Source organism: Dryobates pubescens, chromosome 35, assembly GCF_014839835.1.
Source record: "Dryobates pubescens isolate bDryPub1 chromosome 35, bDryPub1.pri, whole genome shotgun sequence".
In the NCBI taxonomy this organism is placed as follows: Eukaryota; Metazoa; Chordata; class Aves; order Piciformes; family Picidae; genus Dryobates; species Dryobates pubescens.
Genome location: NC_071646.1, coordinates 3,886,926 through 3,904,805, shown reverse-complemented (window position 1 = coordinate 3,904,805; position 17,880 = coordinate 3,886,926). Strand labels below are relative to the sequence as shown.

General features: G+C 52.6%; 2 protein-coding genes across 5 annotated transcripts in view; one reads left to right on the top strand and one right to left on the bottom strand.

Moving 5' to 3' along the window:
* KCND3 (potassium voltage-gated channel subfamily D member 3) overlaps positions 1-1,011 on the top strand; it is a 152,132-nt gene extending 151,121 nt beyond the window's left edge. For all 4 annotated transcript variants that reach the window (XM_054176417.1, XM_054176413.1, XM_054176416.1 and 1 more), the window contains one exon: positions 289-1,011. In XM_054176417.1, coding sequence (XP_054032392.1) covers positions 289-514 — 226 coding nt within the window. In that variant the 3' untranslated portion in view covers positions 515-1,011. The remainder of the gene's footprint in view (positions 1-288) is intronic.
* Positions 1,012-10,170: 9,159 nt separating this feature from the next.
* DDX20 (DEAD-box helicase 20) lies at positions 10,171-17,319 on the bottom strand. The gene is made up of 11 exons (XM_054176531.1): positions 17,149-17,319; positions 16,974-17,068; positions 16,610-16,778; positions 16,216-16,330; positions 15,990-16,132; positions 14,520-14,658; positions 13,424-13,482; positions 13,142-13,224; positions 12,261-12,366; positions 12,071-12,172; positions 10,171-11,361 (listed from the first exon to the last, which is right to left on the bottom strand). The coding sequence occupies exons 3-11, from the start codon at positions 16,704-16,706 to the stop codon at positions 10,304-10,306; spliced, it is 1,902 nt and encodes a 633-aa protein (XP_054032506.1). The 5' UTR covers positions 16,707-16,778; positions 16,974-17,068; positions 17,149-17,319; the 3' UTR covers positions 10,171-10,303.
* Positions 17,320-17,880: the final 561 nt, after the last annotated feature.

Sequence of the window (17,880 nt, the reverse complement as noted above, 5' to 3'; positions counted from 1 at the left end):
GATGTGCTGCCCAGGGAGGTGGTGGAGTCCCCATCACTGGAGGTGTTCAAGAGGGGATTGGATGTGACACTTGATGCCATGGTTTAGTCATGAGGTCTGTGGTGCGAGGTTGGACTTGGTGATCTTTGAGGTCTCTTCCAACCTTGGTGATCCTGTGTGAGTCAAGTGCAGCTTTCAGCCTCCTTAGTTCAGAGGCATCAGCTCATGATTCAGTACAACCATCCCCACCCTCCCTCCTGCCTGCTTCGAAACCAAAGCGAACCGCCAAACGCTGACTTTGTTTTCTAGTCGTTCCAGCCTCAACATGAAATCAGATGACGGGCTGAGACCGAACTGCAAAGCTGCCCAGATCACCACAGCCATCATCAGCATCCCCACGCCGCCGGCGCTCACGCCGGAAGGTGAAAGCAGACCTCCTCCTCCTCCTCCTCCTCCCCCCGGCAGCCCAGGCCACTCCACGAACATTTCCACCGCCACCACCACGAGCAACATAGTCAAGGTCTCCGCCTTGTAAGACGCCTGGATGCACAGAAGGAGGCTGGAAGACCCATGCCCCTCTCTCTCCCTCCACACCTCCACGTTCCTTTCTTGCTGCAAACCGTGCCTGGATGGACCGACCGGACATTGCGTCACCGAGTTAGCGATGGGGACCTAACGAGGCAGCTGTCTTCAGACTCAACGTGCTGTGGACTGAGGAAGGAGGAGGAGAGGGAGGAAGAGGCTGGTTAGAGGGGGGGGCAAACCCTTGCCTGGAGAGCCTGGTGTGCCACGGGAGAGGGCAGAGAGCAGCGGCTGAGGCTGCAGAGGGGCGAGAAGCAGCACGGCGAGAAGAGAGAGTCAATAAAGGCAAACGGCAATCTAAACACTGTGTCTCGCAGCACCTTTTTAGAGGTTTTTAAAATGGATAATATTTATTCATGAGGAAATGACTGAAAAACACACACACAAAAAAAAAAAAAAAGGTGACAAACAATGGATTTTGTGACAAACAAAACAAAACAAAAAAAAAGGAAAAAAAAACAAACAACAACAACAAAAAAACCAAAACAAAACCAACACAGGAAAAGAAATTGTTTTTGTCTTCATGGAGCAGAACCTTGGAAGCAACCAAAACTTCACAGCTTTTTTTTTTTCCTTCTTCTTCTTCTTCTCCTTTCTTTTCTTTCTTCCTTTTCTAGGAACAAGCTTTAGGCAAAGAAGCCTCTTGTCACAGCAATCTCTTTCCATCCCTCCTCCGTGCGTGTCTGTGTGTGTGAGTGTGCAGCAGAGCCGCAGCGGAGCGACACAGAGGAGCAAGCTGGGCACAGGGCAGGAGAGCACAGGGCACACGCACACAGAGAGGCACACACACACGACCCCCCCAACCATCTCCCCCTCCCCAACCATCTCCCCCTCCCCAACCATCTCCCCCCACCCCGGAGGGCTTTTTCTTTTCTGTAGGCACAGTTTTGTATCCTCCTCTCGAGTCAATACAGTGCAATTGCAAACTGTGTTTGTCTGCTACTTATTGTCTGTGGAGAACATCTTTGTGGAAGGGGAAAGGGCCAGAGAGAGAGAGAGAGAGAGGGTAAAGGGCCAGAGAGAGAGAGGGGAAAGGGCCAGAGAGAGAGAGAGAGAGAGGGGAAAGGGCCAGAGAGAGAGAGAGAGAGAGGGGAAAGGGCCAGAGAGAGGGAGAGAGAGAGAAAAGGGACACAGAGAGAGAGAGAGAGAGAAAAGGGACACAGAGAGAGATAAAAGGGACACAGAGAGAGAGAGAGAAAAGGGACACAGAGAGAGAGAGAAAAAAGGGACAGAGAGAGAGAAAAGGGACAGAGAGAGAGAAAAGGGACAGAGAGAGAAAAGGGACAGAGCGAGAGAGAGAGAGAGAAAAGGGACAGAGAGAGAGAGAAGGGACAAACAGAGAGAGAAAAGGGACAAAAAGTGAGAGAGAGAAAAAGGACAAAAAGAGAGAGAGGAAAGGGACAAAAAGAGAGAGAGAGGAAAGGGACAAAAAGAGAACAACAAAAAAACCCTAAAACAAGAGGAAAAACCCAACAACCACCACAAAAAAAGAAAAGGACAGGCTTTTAAGTAGAGTTTTGGTCCCACATGGGTAGATCTGCTTTCTATTTTTGTGATCACTGGTACCAGTGTGGCTCGACTACCAGTTCTGTAGTTTTAAATAGGAAAAGACAGAGGGGGAAATCAAATCAAGGTAGGATTCTTCTTCTTTTTTTTATCACCAATGGCAAAGGAGAAGAAAGAACCAAACTCAGAAGTCTAACAGAGGTCTCTTGTCATGTGTGCTCATGGCTATTTTCATTGGGTTGTTCTAGACTTGCTTTGGTTGTTTGTTTCTCTAGATCCATTTCTTTGCTAGCCCAGGATGTCCCAGCCCCGTTGTAAATAGCAGCCAAAAAAGAATGTCTGGATCTGTACTTGACCATAATGAGCCCCAGAGCCAAATATCTTGCATGGCCAGAGAGGTATTTGGCTTTTTTTTCAGGGCTGTAGGGCTCCAGGTGGCTCATCCACGGCTTCTGGGTCGCTCTGGTTGTGAGGGGAGACTTAGGAGAGTGATTTTAGCTCTCCAGTCCCAGCACAGGAGGTAGAGCACCTGAGGAGCAGTGCTGGAGGGTTGGAAGCTGGTTGCTGAAGGGTGGGACAGGCAGTGTCCTCTCTTTGCAGTCCCACACCAAGGCTGGGGAAAGCCAGGCACTTGCAGTCAGCCCAAAACTGCAGCTGCACTGAGTGGCACTGCCAAGACGTTCCTATTTTAGCTGAGCTGTGGTCAGTCCTGGCACCCCTTTCTGAGATCTTCCTAGGAATGAGTTCTTGTAAGGAAATCCACAGTCCTGGAACATAACTGATCTCTCCCCCTGCTCAGAGGAGTCAGTTTTTCTTCCATTCTGCCTTTCTCAAGTCCTCTTCTCCTAATGGGTGTGATCCAGAGTGAGGACCACCACCCACCGCCCCTTGTCACCCATCCCCTGTCTGGCTGATTCTTGTGGCCATGCCCAAACACCTCTGCAAGAGCCCAGGGACAGCAATGCACCTACTCCCTGCAGCCTGTAGCTCAAACCCACTGAGTGTCCTGCTTCTGAGCACTGACTTCACCAACTCTAGAGTTCAAAGACCCTACTCAAAGCATGCTGGAGACTGACTCAAAGGGATGACTGCTCTGGACATCTGTCACAATCCATCCTGCTGCACTGTTTAAGTGCACATGTGCAGGCACACACATCAACACAGACACAGACATGTAGAGCTAGACCTGAATGCTTGTGAGCTCTCCTCCCCTGAGCAGGACAATGCATTAACTCCATCCCTCCCTCCAAGGAATAGCAGGGCTATGGCTAAGCCTTCAGCAGCTGCACCAGCTCATAGTCATTTATTCCAGTGCTGTAATGCTCCCCCCCCACCAGAAAAAAGCTCTCTTTAGTCCTGTTTGAACTGATTCAAACACTCTGCTGCTTCCTGCAGGAAGTCACACTGCAGTCCATCTTCCCATTATTGAGTTGTTTGGTTTCTTTCTGGATGCTTAAATTTAATCTTTGCTGTCATTTCCTTCTTTCTCATCATCTGCTCCCCATCCAAACACCCTCAACCCTTGCAGACCAGAGGCCTTGCTCTCCACCACTTGCCACCCACCTTGCAAGCTCATTTCCACCGGGCACAGGAGGAGAGGCAAATGCTGACAGGGTGCAGTGTCCCTCCCAGCACAGAGCAGCTCAAGAGTCAGGGACCCAGAGTGGATCCTGGTGCTGCCTTTCTTATTCCTGATTCACTGTGGAGTGGCAAAGGAGCTCCTTCAATCCCCCTGCAGCCACTTTGGGATCTGGGAACAGCAATCAGGGCAGCCCTTGGCTGAAGCACTGTGAGTGCATTTAGTTGCTAGCAATCAAAACACTGTTTGAAAACCAAGCAAAGCATCAAAAATCAGCATCTTTAAGGCAGAAAACCATGAAACAACAAAGTCATTAAAAGGAGGAAAGGCAGTCCTTGGGGGTACTGGCTGGCTGCTGGGGGCTCACCGTGTCAAGGCAGCCAGGGCCTTTGTTCTCTTCCACAGAAGAGGGATGGTTGGTATCCTTGTGCTGAAATACCTGGCATGCTGCTTCTGCCATTAACTAGGCAGGTGCTGCCCCATGCAGTCAGAACCTCAGCACTGACTGTAAGAGGACAAAGAGACAAAATTAGGAAGTCTGAGCCTAGAGGAAGAGGGCTAAAAATATGCTTCATGGAGGCATTAGCTCCCTTTATACCCTGGCTTGAAGCAGGCACAGTAATGCCTCTGCAAGCACTTGAAAATATGCTGCTTCAAAACCTCCCTGGATTGCCCAACACAGCTCCAGCCTGGCCACAGGAGCTCTGGGCCCTTGATTGGAAGAGCCAAGGCAAGAATCCATCACCACCACCTCCCTGCTTGGTGAGGCACAGCTCAGCATCCTGCACCCGACCCGCAGGGAAGTGCTGGCACCAAGATGGGAGGCGCCCTGCAGCCGCTGCCAGCAAGGGAGGCCATCAGCTCCACTGACTGCAAGGCTCTTTGTAATCATCAAACAGCAGCTTAGAAACCACTGCAGAGATAAGGCCAAACCACTCCTGAAAATCCTTGAGCCACCTCTCGAGCTGAAGGCTTTGCAGCATCCTCTGCGGCGGTCCCCGGGGCAGCTCTGCCCTACCAGCACCCCCTCTGCCCGGGGCCCTGCAGACATCCACGGGGACACAAAACCAGCACATGCCCCTCCATCCTGGCCGGCCTTAAGCCATGGGGAAGAGCTTTCCTCATGTGGGGAGCTACCTCTAGGAGGAGAAGCACCCAAAGGATAGGTAGGTTCCAGCCCTGCCACCTTTCTGAAAGCAGATGGCAGAAGAGAGCTGCGCTAACGACCCTCCAGCCTCTGCCGGCGGCTCCAAAGCCTCCCTCCTGCCCCTAATTCCTTGCAGCTTTGTTATGGGTTTAGAGCAACTCATTGAGAAACTAAACAACCCACCCCAGATGATTTGGACAGAGAGCAGGTGGAAGGGGATTCTTAAAGCAATATGAAAAAGACCAAGGGAGCAGCATCCTTCCCTTTTATTTTTCACCCCCCACTACCCCAAGCATTTTGTTTTCTTTCCAAAGCCTTCTCTGAGGGGGAGGTGTGTGTGGGGGGGAAACCATAATTTCACACTTTTCCAGCAGATTCTATTAATAGATTTGCTCTCTTCTCACCTGGCAGCAGGCTGCTAATGGAAGGAATCACACCCAATTGGCCAAGAATGAGGAGAACTCTTTTTCCCCATGCCTAGGCTTTGGCTTCCAGCTGCTCTGAGATCTGTGCTTTACTTCCCCTTTTTCCTCCATTTCAGAGCCTTAAGGAGAGCCAGGAAGAAGAGGCCACAGACAACACATCCTGGTTAGACCAGAATCAGCTTAAACAATGCCATCCATCCTCTGCCCACCAGCTCCTTTGCTGCACTTCATTGCATTGCTTCCTCTAGAGCAGATGAGAAATTCTCCCAGGAAAGGACTCCCTCAGCTTCCCTGGAGAGTTTATTCCAGGCTAATTGATCTCAGCTTCAAGGACTTTTTTTTTCCCCCACCCCCCTCAGCCATAATTCTCTCCTCATTTTCTCCTCTCTCACTGCCACACTGCTCCCTCACACCCTGGCAATCATTCTCCTTTCCATGCAGCACAGCAGCTGCCTGCAAAGCAGGGGAGGGATAGAAAACTTCCTACAGCACATTCTTACCCCAAAGGCTACTTTTTGCCTGCCAACTCACTGTGGCTAAGGAGTGGACTGAGGGAGGGGAGGCAAAAAAAATCACCTCAGCACACATGGCTGGAATGGGGAATCACATTAACTGGGAGTTCTTCTTCAGTTCATTGGGGAATCCTTCTTTACAGCTGGCCAGAAGCACCCAGCCTGACTCACTGCTGCTTGCTTAACCCAAGGCAGGCTGCTAACACACCTGAGCTGCATTCATCATTTCCACAGCAGACAGCTTCAGGGGTGGGCACAGAAATCAGACAGAGCAAGCTCTGCAAATCCTTTGCTTTGCCTCCAAGAGGTTGTAAATCTGTTGGGTTTTTACTTGTCTTGTAAAGCAAGCTCAGTCAACAGAAAAGAAAGCACATTCCCTTGATGGCTCTCAGCACCCCTTGGATCCTGCCATGCTTTTTTCCCCCCTCACCCAGGTCAGAGTCTTACAAACAGCATTTCCAGGTGGCTCCTGGAGAGCAGCAGCTTTCAACTCAAGGCTTAATTCTGCTTTAAGTTAGGGGAACAATCACAGAATGCCAGGTTGGAGGAGACCCCCAAGGAACACCTGCTCCAACCTTTCCAGGTTTGAAAGGAGCTGGCCCAGCACCCTGTCAAGCTGAGCCTTGAAGCTGCCCAGTATAGGGGAATCCACTGCTTCCCTTGGGAGATGTTCAGACCTTTGTCACATCATTTACCCCTCAACTACATCTGAATTGATTTGGGTTTGAAATCACTTTTTTTTCCCCCCTCTCTCTCTCCCCAACACTTCAGGCCACTGTCCCAGACTTCAGAGCTGAAGCTTTTAGTTTTCACACTGACTGATGCCACAAGCACTCTTCACAGTGATTTCATCTTTCCAAACCTTTAAGAGCAAGCAGAAAGGCAGCGTGCAGGCTGCCTAGAGCAGGGAGCCTGAGCATCAGGAAGCTGCATTCCACCCCTGGTTGTCTTGATGAATCCCTCACAGAAGCCCTTTCCCCTCTCTTTGCCCTTCATACAGGCTGTGTAGTGTTTCATCCCCCCTCTTTCGAGAGGTGAAGCTCAGTTCCTGACCACCCCCTTGCTAGGACACCCACAGGGAAATGTGGAGAAAGCCCTTCCAGAACAAAGAGAAGTTCTGCAAACTCCTGCTCAGCACACAAAAACCTGTGCCAGGAGGATTGCAGGTGGCAGCAGTCAAAAGCCCAGGTGACCAAGAGCCCGTGCAAAGCCCTCCCTGAGCTCTGCTCTCAGCCCAAGGCTCTGTTGCTCTGTGTGTATCTGTGTGCACGTTTCCTTCCACCCTGGTTCCACCTAGCACCACTCCCAGGCCTCACCCAGCTGGGGAGTGAGGGGGGGGGGTGGGGTGGGGTGAGGAGGTGACCACCAAACCCCAACCCCAGGGCCACCTGGGAGCTCCCCCAGCCCGAGGAAGCTCTTCTCTGACAAGCCCCCTGAGGCATTGCAATGCAATGGTGTTTCCTGGAGTAGTTCCATGTTAGGAGAGGCTCCCAACCCGATTTTGGTTTCTCTTTTTCATCCTGATTAAGTGGGCTTTGCTTACCAACACCAGAGGACAGATACCAAGATGTACTGTATGCAGCTGCAGGTAGCTTCATTTGAGACCAACTTCCTTAGCAGAACCAAGTTTCCTGTTGTCTTCTTTTGGAATTGTAGTGCATATGTTGAAACTTGTATATCATTTACAGTATTGAGTCTTGTGCCACTGCTGTACCTGATGTATCCAATCTGGATTAAACAGAGTATGTGCCACAAATAACCGAGAGGATGCTGGAGATTTTCTTCTGAAACCACTGCTGGGAGGTTGCCTCCTGGGGGATTGGTTGGGTGTTGGCCACAGCCACTCAAGATGCATTTAAATAGAAGCACAGAATGGTTTGGGGGTGGAAGGGACCTCCAAAGGGCATCCAGTCCAACACCCCCCCCCCCCCTGCAGTCAGGTTACTCAGAGCCTTGTCCTGCTTCACATTGAATATCACCAAGGGATGGGGCCTCAACTACCTCCCTGGGCAACCTGTTCCAGTGTTCCACCACCCTCATGGTGCAGAGCTTGGTCCTCACATCCCATCTAAACCTCCTCCACTCTACTTCTCAACCCTTGGCCCTCATCCTGCCCTTGCAAACAGTCCCTCTGCAGTCTTCCTCTAGCTCCCTTCAGGTAGTGGAAGGCTTCTCCTAAGGTCTCCCTGGAGCCTTCTCTTCTCCAGGCTGAACAAGCCCAGCTCCCTCAGCCTGTCCTTGTAGCAGAGGTGTTACAGGAGAGCAATCATCACAGAATGGTTTGGGTTGGATCTTAAAGATGATCCAGTTCCAACTCCCTGCCCTGGGCAGGGACACCTCCTGCTCATGCAGCTCCCCAAGAGCACCTCCTACAGCAGCCTCCTTTTGAACACTGAAGTGCTGCAACAAAATCCTCCTTAGAAGCACAACCTCACATTGCCATCACCTTTGCAAACCACACAGCTCAAGGCTAGGTGAAGCCACAGACTTGTGACACAAATGGAGTGAGGCAGGGAACAAAACAAGGTACAGAAGGGAAACTCCTTCTCTTGCTGAGGCATTTCTGAGGGCTGGAGAGCACATCCTGGGTCTTTATTTCAAATCACAGAACTGTTAAGGGTTGGAAGAGACCTCAAGGCTCAGGCAGTTCCAACCCCCCTGCCCATGGCCAGGGGCACCTCACACTAGAGCAGGTTGCTCACAGCCACATCCAGCCTGGCCTTCAATCTCATCTTGGCACCTCTCTTTAGGCCAAAGTCTTGCAGCCAGGGTCTCCTCATGTCCCCACAACTCAGGCAGAGCTGAGCTCATCTTAACCCCATCAGAAAGTGTCACTTAAGCAGGTTAAGCTTTTCAAAGTGCTTGAGGAACAAATTAGCATTGCTGAGGGGAGCAGCAGCCCAGCAGAGCCTGCAGCCAGCTCCTCTCCTGCAGTAGAGGCTGACACCCACCAGAGGCCACCACTGCCCCAGCTGTGGGGACACCAAGACAGGACCCTGTGCTCTGTCTCTCTGCCACTCATGAACTGAATCAGTCTTGCAGGAGCTCTCCTGCACAGCAGGGAGAGAAGACTGAGCACCCTGGGGCTGTTCAGTCTGGAGAAGGCTGAGGACACCTTATCAATGTCTCTAAATATCTGAGGGTGGGTGGGAGGATGAAGATGCCAGGTTCTGTTTCCATAGTGCTCTGCAATGGGTACAAGCTGCAGCCCAGGAAGTTCCACCTCAACACTAGGAGACACTTCACTGTGAGAGTGCTGGAGCCCTGGAGCAGGCTGCCCAGAGGGGTGGTGAAGGCTTCTTCTCTAGAGACTTTCAAACCCCAGCTGGATGTGCTCCTGTGTGACCCACCCTGGGTGATCCTGCCTTGGCAGGGGGGTTGGACTCAATCTCTGGAGGTCCCTTCCAACCCCTAACCCTCTGTGATTCTGTTGAGAGCTACCACTCCCCAGCAAGTGCTGCCAGGGACAGCACAGGGCTTGCAGAGGGAATTTGGCAGGGAAGGATTGATGAAGCCGAGTGAAAGGCTGGGGTAGTGCTCACCATGAAGGTGGAAGCTGCTGCAGGGGAGCAATCAAGCATCCCTGAAGACAACCACTTCAAAGGAAGGATGCAAGTCTCCCTGGAAATGCAGATCAGAGGAGGTAGGCAGCAGAGCTTCCACCAAAAGAAAGCTCAAAACAAAACCAAACAAGACACCACCAGACTGTGCCTGCTCAGGGGAGCTTGGAGAGGAAGCAAAGACTGAAGAGTCTTCTCTCTGATCCCAGAGAGCTAAGAGGGTGAAGCTTCAAAGCTAGCACTCCACCATCCCAGCATCCATACCCCTAAGGCAGCCAGGACTCCAATCTTTACCCTGCTTCAGGACAGCTCCAGACAAAGCAGTGTGAGGCAAGCAGGAAGCACCAATTGGTTTAAAGCAGGAGCTCCTAATTAAACCTTTCCTCTAGGTGTGGCAGGTCTGATACTGCTGCACCCAGAGGGACAGGCCAAGCCCATGATGATTGCTTCCCATTCCCCCCATAATTAAAGCATCCTCCACTGCACAGCTTGCCACACACCCAGCTAGAGAAATGTTAGTTATGTGATGTTAATTAACTGCACTTAAATTAGCAGCAGAGGCCTTGGGGTGCAGGATTCACACTGCCACTTCACTGGTGTTTAGATAGAGACTTAGGGAATGATCTCCTGACTCCAAGCAGACTGAGTCCCAGGGTCACTTCACCTTCTCCCCAAAGTCCCCAAGGAGACAAACCAAGCAAATAAAACCAGGGTTGGGTTGTGGTTTTTCCCCCCTCCCTTTCTTCTCACATGAAGTGGGTGCCTTCTCTCTTCCTCTTTATCCTCTGGCTGGCAAGCACTGCAACTGACCATCCTGGGGCCCTTCAATTCATTTTTATTAACAACCACTTGCAACATCATCAACATGGACCTAGACACAGGGTGGGTTAGGGAGAAGCCATGGGCCTTCAATCCTAAACCAGTGTCTCTTTGGCAGGGTCCTTGTGGATGAGCAGTTCTGCTTCCACAGCCCTCCCTTGTGCCAAGCAGCCAAATCCCCAGCTGCCAGCACATCAGTCACCACTTCCAAGCAGCTCCTGAAAGTAGACCTTGTGGAAGTGGCAGGCATACCTCCAGCTCAACTCCCTGTAACTCCTGTAGTAAGCATAGTAGCTAAGCCACCCCTGGTAGTAATGCTCCCAGGGGCTTTTGGAGTTCCAAGTCTCAGGGGGGCCACTGTAACACCAGGAGCTGCAGGAGCAGCTGTCCTCCCTTTGCCTGGTGGCAGCTGGCCTGGGGGGCTGATGGGAATGGCTCTTCTTTGATTTGGCATTTTGGCTCCCAGCTTTCTTCTTCACCTGGTTTTGCTTTGGGGCTGGTGATGGCTCCTGAGGCTTCTCTGGTGCAGGATGGAGGCCTGCCTGACCCCGCTGGGCTGCGGGCACAGCATTCCTCTCCTGTGTGTCTGAGGAGGCCTCAGAGCAGGAGTTGTTCTCCCTGCTGCTGGAGGATGCCCTGGAGCTGTCCAAGCTGTCACTGTCACCAGACCCAGCTCCATTCACTACCATCTCTGTATTACACTCCACCTCACTGCTGGGGAGCTCACTTTGCTCCCCTGGGCCTGAATAACTTCTTACAATTTCAACCTCCCTCTCCAGCCCTTCTTTGATGAAATACTCATAGTCCTCAACAAGCCCTGAGAAGCTCCAGGGACTGCTTGGTTGGGTTTTGAAAGAAGACAAGCATGGAATTCTAGGAAGGTTTTTCTTCAAGGTCTCCTCATCTGCAGCCTGAGCATTTTGTGGTCCATCTGCCCTGGCCACAGCTCTGACTCGGCTCCTCTGCTCCATGTGGCAGCTGGAGGTCTGAGGCTTTCTACTCCTTTCTTCTCTCTTTGCAGCATTTGTGCACTTTTTCATCTGCTTGTGTTTCAGAGGCTTCTCTGGCTTCCATTTATCCCCTGGAAGGTCAGGAAGGGGCCGAGGTGCCTCTGACACACTCTGTTGCAGTACAGGTTCCTCTGGTCTGAGACCCACAGGGGCAGAAGTCACTGAGGCACCTGTTTGGATAACAGGCTTCACTTCGACCTCCCCATCTTCCAGCTGATCCATCAGTCCAGGAGGGATGGGCTCTGCACAAAAGGGAAACAAATCAGGCACTCAGCTCAGTGCATCCCTCCCTCCAGGACCCAAACAAGCATCAAAGCAAAGCTTTGCACAGCTGGAGGAGAGAGGTCAGGCACACTTACTTAGAGCTACAACCTGACCCTCCTGCAAGTGCTGAAAGAACACAGAGCCAGAACATTTTCATCAAGGAAGGCAGCAAAAAGCTGATGAAGACAAACAGCACAGCCCCTGTGCTTTATATTGTCACTGTCACCCATCTGTCACATCCTAATTCAACAGCTCAACAAAAGAACTAGTGCAAGATGCCAAATGCTACACTGCCAGCAGAGCAGCTTCTGGCAAAGCAAGGGCAGCAAATCTTGTCCCCTCCTTCTCCTACTGCATCTCACAGCCTGAGCAAGGCTCCACTCTGGAGTTGTGGGAATTCAAGGAGTCCTGCAGGTGCTGAAGCACCACCTGGACACAGAGCTCCTCTCCTCTCCTCTCCACAGCCATGCACTAAGCTCATTCTCTAGCACTTCCTAGAGGAAGTGATGCTTCCTAGAGCCACAGCAGTCACAGCAGCAGTCCTTAAGCATGCAGCATGAAGAAACTGCATCAAACTAAAGCAACTCCAGCACAGAAACCACACCAGCTCCCTGGGGAACCTGCCTGCAGCTCTGAAGAGCAGAAAACCACCACCACAAGCAGCTGCATTCACAGGACAGAGCCTACCTGGCAGAGGGAGGAGCTGAAGGTTACACTTCTGAGCAATCTTCCTCATCGTGTTTTCCTCCTCTCCACGGCAGCAGAAGGTCACAGCCAGGCCTAAAGTTCCTGGGACACAGAGCAGAAGTGTGGTTATCCCCTCAGGAGGGGCAGGGAGGATGGGGCAAGCTCCAGAGCTCCACTGGACGGCTCTTACCGAAGCGCCCGGCCCTGCCGATGCGATGCATGTAGGTCTCCCAGTCCAGAGGCACATCCAGGTTGACCACCAGGTTCACTTTCTCAGCATCAATCCCACGAGAGGTCTGGAGGGGAAAAGCCAAAGGGAGAGAAAAGGGCAACAGAAAACTGAGTGGGAGAAGAGGTCTTTAAATGCAGCAGAGAATGGTTTGGGTTGGATGGGAAGCTCGGCGAGTCCAACCCCCGCTGCCGTCAGCAGGGACAGCCTCCCCTAGGTCAGGCTGCCCACAGCCCTGTCCAGCCTGGCCTTGAATGTCTCCAGGGGTGGGGCCTTGAGCAGCAGAGTCTAGTTGAGAGGTGTCCCTGTCATAGAATCATAGAACTGTCAGGGTTGGAAGGGACCTCAAGGCTCAGCCAGTTCCAACCCCCCTGCCATGCCCAGGGACACCTCACACCACAGCAGGTTGCTCACAGCCACCTCCAGCCTGGCTGCAAACACCTCCAGGCAGGAGGCTTCCATCACCTCCCTGGGCAGCCTGTGCCAGGCTCTCACCACCCTCATGGGGAGCAACTTCTTCCTAACATCCAATCTCAATCTCCCCACTTCTAGTTCTGTTCCATTCCCCCCAGTCCTATCACTCCCTGACACCCTCAAAAGTCCCTCCCCAGCCTTCTTGCAGCCCCCTTCAGATCCTGGAAGGCCACAAAAGGTCTCCTTGGAGCCTTCTCTTCTCCAGTCTGAACAACCCCAACTCCTTCAGTCTGTCCTCAGAGCAGAGCAGCTCCAGCCCTCTGCTCATCCTCGTGGCCCTGTCCATGGCAGGGAGGTTGGAGCAGATGATCTCTGAGGTCACTTCCAACCTAAGCCATCCCATGATATGCTGCACAACACTGACTCACCAAGTCTGTGGAAATCAGGACTCTGCAGTGGAACTGCTTCAGCTTAGCCATAGCATCAAGCCTTTGGTTCTGATTCATGTTGCCTAGGAGCACAAAAATGATGCACAAACAAGTTGGAAAGCAGGGAAGGTCATCAGTGTGAAAGCTAATCCTTAGGCCCTGAAGAGCCACAAAGATTCAGAGGCTGTTCTTAAGTTAGTTCACCAGAGGCTTTGCAAACCAAGGTTCAGGTCACACTTAGGCACAATTTGAACACAACCAGGAAGTCTGCAACAGCTGTACCTGAAATGCACTCAGCAGGAAAGCCTCTGGAAGTCAGGATCTCAGCCAGATGTTGAGCCCTGTCAGAAGACACAAAGTGAGAACTGAGACCTGCAGATCTAAAAGCCCCATGGAGAACTTCTCAACAACAGGCTGCTCCACACAGCCATGGGATACAGCCCCAAAGAGCCACTTCCACCTTTAGGTCCCCAAGAGTTGCCTTACAGATGGAAAAGGACAAGAGGCCACCAGGCCTCACTGTGCTCTGCTGTGTCTGAGCTGCCTTCATGCTGAAGAATTCCTTTATTCTCCTTTACTCTTCAGCTCTGGAATGTGCAAACTGCCCTGAGACCTTAGAGAGGCTCTGTGTAAGTTCATCCCTGACTGGAGAGCAGCCAGAAAGGGACCTGGGGGTACTGGTTGACAGCAGCTGAACATGAGGCAGCAGTGTGCCCAGGGGCCCAAGGAGGCCAATGGCATCCTGGCCTGCATCAGGAACAGTGTGGCCAGCAGGAGCAGGGAGGTCATTCTGCCCTGTGCTCAGCACTGGTTAGGCCACACCTTGAGTCCTGTGTCCAGCTCTGGGCTCCTCAATTTAAGAACACTGAGACACTTGAAGGTGTCCAGAGAAGGGCAACAAAGCTGGGGAGGGTCTGGAGCACAGCCCTGGGAGGAGAGGCTGAGGGAGCTGGGGTTGCTTAGCCTGGAGAAGAGGAGGCTCAGGGGAGACCTCATTGCCCTCTCCAACTCCCTGAAGGGAGGTTTTAGCCAGGTGGGGGTTGGTCTCCTCTCCCAGGCACCCAGCATCAGAACAAGAGGACACAGTCTCAAGCTGTGCCAGGGGAGATTTAGGCTGGAGGTGAGGAGAAAGTTTTTCCCTGAGAGAGTTGTTAGCCATTGGGATGTGCTGCCCAGGGAGGTGGTGGAGTCCCCATCCCTGGAGGTGTTCAAGAGGGGCTTGGATGTGGCACTTGGTGCCATGGTTCAGTTGTCAGGAGGTGTTGGGTGACAGATTGGACTTGATGACCTCTGAGGTCTTTTCCACCCTTGTTGATTCTGACAAGAACACCACAACTTCTGAAGATGCCCTCCACAGATCTGGGTTCCCATTTGTTACCTGCTGTGCAGATTTGAGAAGACCAAGGCTTGATTGAATGGGATCCTGCTGAACAGCTCCTGCAGGTGCTGGGTTTTTTCCTCAAATGTTTTATGGGGAAGTGGATGGGAATTCACAATCTTGTAGTACTGCTTCAGCCCTGAGGGGGAAACCAAGACCACCACCAAATTAGAGGTCTGCAGTAACACCAGCCACAGTGCCATGCTGCTGCCAGCACCACTCACTGCAGCTAAAGCACAGACCTCATTTAAACACACACTCAGAGTGGTTTGGCTTGGAAGGGATCTCCAAAGCTCATCCAGTCCAACCCTCCCTGCAGTCAGCAGGGACATCCTCCACTTGATCAGGCTGTTCACAGCCTTGTCCAGCCTCACCTTGAGTATCTCCAAGGGATGGGGCCTCAGCAGCCTCCCTGGGCAACCTGTTCCAGTGTTCCACCACTCTCATGGTGCAGAACTTGTTCCTCACATCCAATCTTAATCTCCTCTTCTCTAATTTCAAACCCTTGGCCCTCATCCTGCCCTTGCAAACAGTCCCTCTGCAGTCTTCCTCTAGCTCCCTTCAGGTAGTGGAAGGCTTCTCCTAAGGTCTCCCTGGAGCCTTCTCTTCTCCAGGCTGAACAAGCCCAGCTCCCTCAGCCTGTCCTTGTAGCAGAGGTGTTCAGTGTCAGAGGTGTTAGAGGAGAGCAATCATCACAGAATGGTTTGGGTTGGATCTTAAAGATGATCCAGTTCCAACCCCCTGCCCTGGGCAGGGACACCTCCTGCTCATGCAGCTCCCCAAGAGCACCTCCTACAGCAGCCTTCTTTTGAACACTGAAGTGCTGCAACAAAATCCTCCTTAGAAGCACAACCTCACATTGCATCACCTTTGCAAACCACACAGCTCAAGGCTAGGTGAAGCCACAGACTTGTGACACAAATAGCAGGCACTGGAAGGCTGCTATTAGGTCTCCCTGGAGCCTTCTCCTCTCCAGGCTGAACACCCCCAGCTCCCTCAGCCTGTCCTCACAGCAGATGTGTTCACATGTCAAATAGGAGCCTCCAGGACTTTCTCCTTTTGGCTGAAACATGTTTGGAACAGATGGAAAAAGCAACAGAAAGTTAAGAGTTATCACTGATCTTTTGAACACAGCAGCAGTGGGAATAAATCCTTCACAAATGAATGACCTGTGGAGGGGGTGAAGAATAAACTGTGCCTTTAAAATCAGGGAGAGTGCACATCAGGGAGAAACTCTTTGCAGTGAGGGTGGTGAAACACTGGAACAGGTTGCCCAAAGAGGTTGTGGATGCTCCCTTCCTGCAGGTGTTCAAGGCCAGGTTGGTTGGGAGGTGTCCCTGCCCACGGCAGGAGGGTTGGAACTGGATGATCTTTTAGGTCCCTTCCAACCCATTCTGTGACTCTGGGGTTTTTAGCACACTCCTCTTGATCTCTTGGCAACAGTGTCACTACAAATGAACTTCTACTTACCAATGAGGCTTGGGTCAGTGGGGTTCAACCTCACAAATGTTGGCTCTCTCATGTACCTGGTCAAAGCATTAGCCAATGACTCAGGGTAAGTAGCTGAGACAGCAAGCATCTGCTTATTGGCTGGCAGTGAAGAGTAAATCCAGCTGAGAGACAAAGAAAAGGCAATGACTCACAAATATTGATCTGATGATTAAGTAGCTAAGAGACAGATGGGTTTTTTTCTCACTTTATTTGTTCCTGAAAGCTGCCTTCTTCTAGGAGTTTGTCTGCTTCATCCAGGATAAAGAGCCTGATACTGGCTGTATTCAAGTAGTCCAACTCTATCAGCTGCTTGATTCGGCCTCCATGTGAACAAAAAACAGGGAAAGAAGCTTTGAAAGCACTAACTGAGAGGTTGGGATGATGAAGTCCATCCTTTTTCACAGAATAACTTTAAAAGGCTTTCTAAAAAGGTGTGTTTGGAATAATCTTACTCAAAACACGTGGCCTAAGTGACTCAGGCACTGCCTTTGAGGCCATCCCCTACTGCTGACAAATAAAACACCCAACCCAGACTCCAAGAGCAGCAATCCCTGCACTGTGAAGAGGCTTTTGGAGCACAAAGCAAAGCCCACCCATACCTGGGGAGCCAACTGCTATGTGGCACTTCTTCAGCCTGGTTTTGTCCTGGTTCAGAGGGGTGCCTCCAATGAAGACATGGCACTCCAAGCCTTCCATCTTGATGCCAATAGTGGTGATCACAGCATGAATCTGCACAGCAATCTCTCGTGTGGGAGCCAAGATCAGAATCTGTGAGGGTCAGGGATGAAGCTTGAAAGCTGCAGGGTGGTTCTGACCACTACAAACCTGCCTCGAGTCGTGATGATTTCACGTTTCACGTGTCAGAGGCAACAACATTGATCTCCCAAGAGGAGGTGCGATTCCCTCTCAAAGTGCAAAGCCCCCTCCTCAGCCCGGCGGCGGAGCGGGCGGCTGCGCACTCACCTGCGTGGAGAGGTTCTCCAGCACCACCGCGTCCAGGGCGATGGTAGAGAACACGCAGGTTTTGCCAGTGCCCGACTTGGCCTGCACAATGAGATCTGCAAAGAGCCACCACAGAGGTCACCGGAGGCCCCTGAGTGCCTCCCCCCCAGTCCCTCACCCGGCCAAGCCCGCTCACCCAGCCCGCAGCGACCCAGCGGGATGGCCTTCAGCTGCACCGGCGACGGCCTGTGGAAGCCGGCCGCCTCCAGCCCGGCCAGCACCGGCTCCGACAGCAGCAGCGACCCGAAGTCGGACGGGCCGCCGGGAATCAGCACGTCGCGCGTGCGGAACCGGCCCTCGCTCGGCGGCGGCGAGGCCGCGGGCGCCGCCATCTTGGAAGGGAAGGAAGCGGCGGCGGGAGGCGTCGCCTGCCTGTGACGTATTACACGCGCGCCACGCAGGCGCACTGAGCCAATCAGCGCCGCCCGCCGTGCTGCGCCGCCAGGGGGCGCCGCGATGGCTGGCGGGAGCGGGAGGGCTCCGGCGGGGCCGGCGGGGCTCGGGGGCGCGGCCGCGGCCGGGGGCTCCTCGGACGTTTGCTTGGGGGTTTAAGTTGTTTGTACCAAGTTTGGCCCTTATTTCCTGTTTGTGCCAATAACCGAGGCCGTGACTCCCGACTGGGTATCTCCCTGGGCGCGCTCACCCACGCAGAAAGAGTTCGTGGTGGTGGTGGTGCAGCAGCGGCCCCGCGGACGGGGAAAGATAAACCTCTGCCGCAGCCTGTTGTGGGTCTCTGGGTCTGTTCGATGAGCAGCACGAAACTCGGGCTTCCCCGGGTCGTGTCGCTGATGGACAGCACACAAGCTTGGATTTACAATGACCGCAGAGGATAAAAACGGTGCGAGTGGAGCGGTGAGGGCCTGGCCGT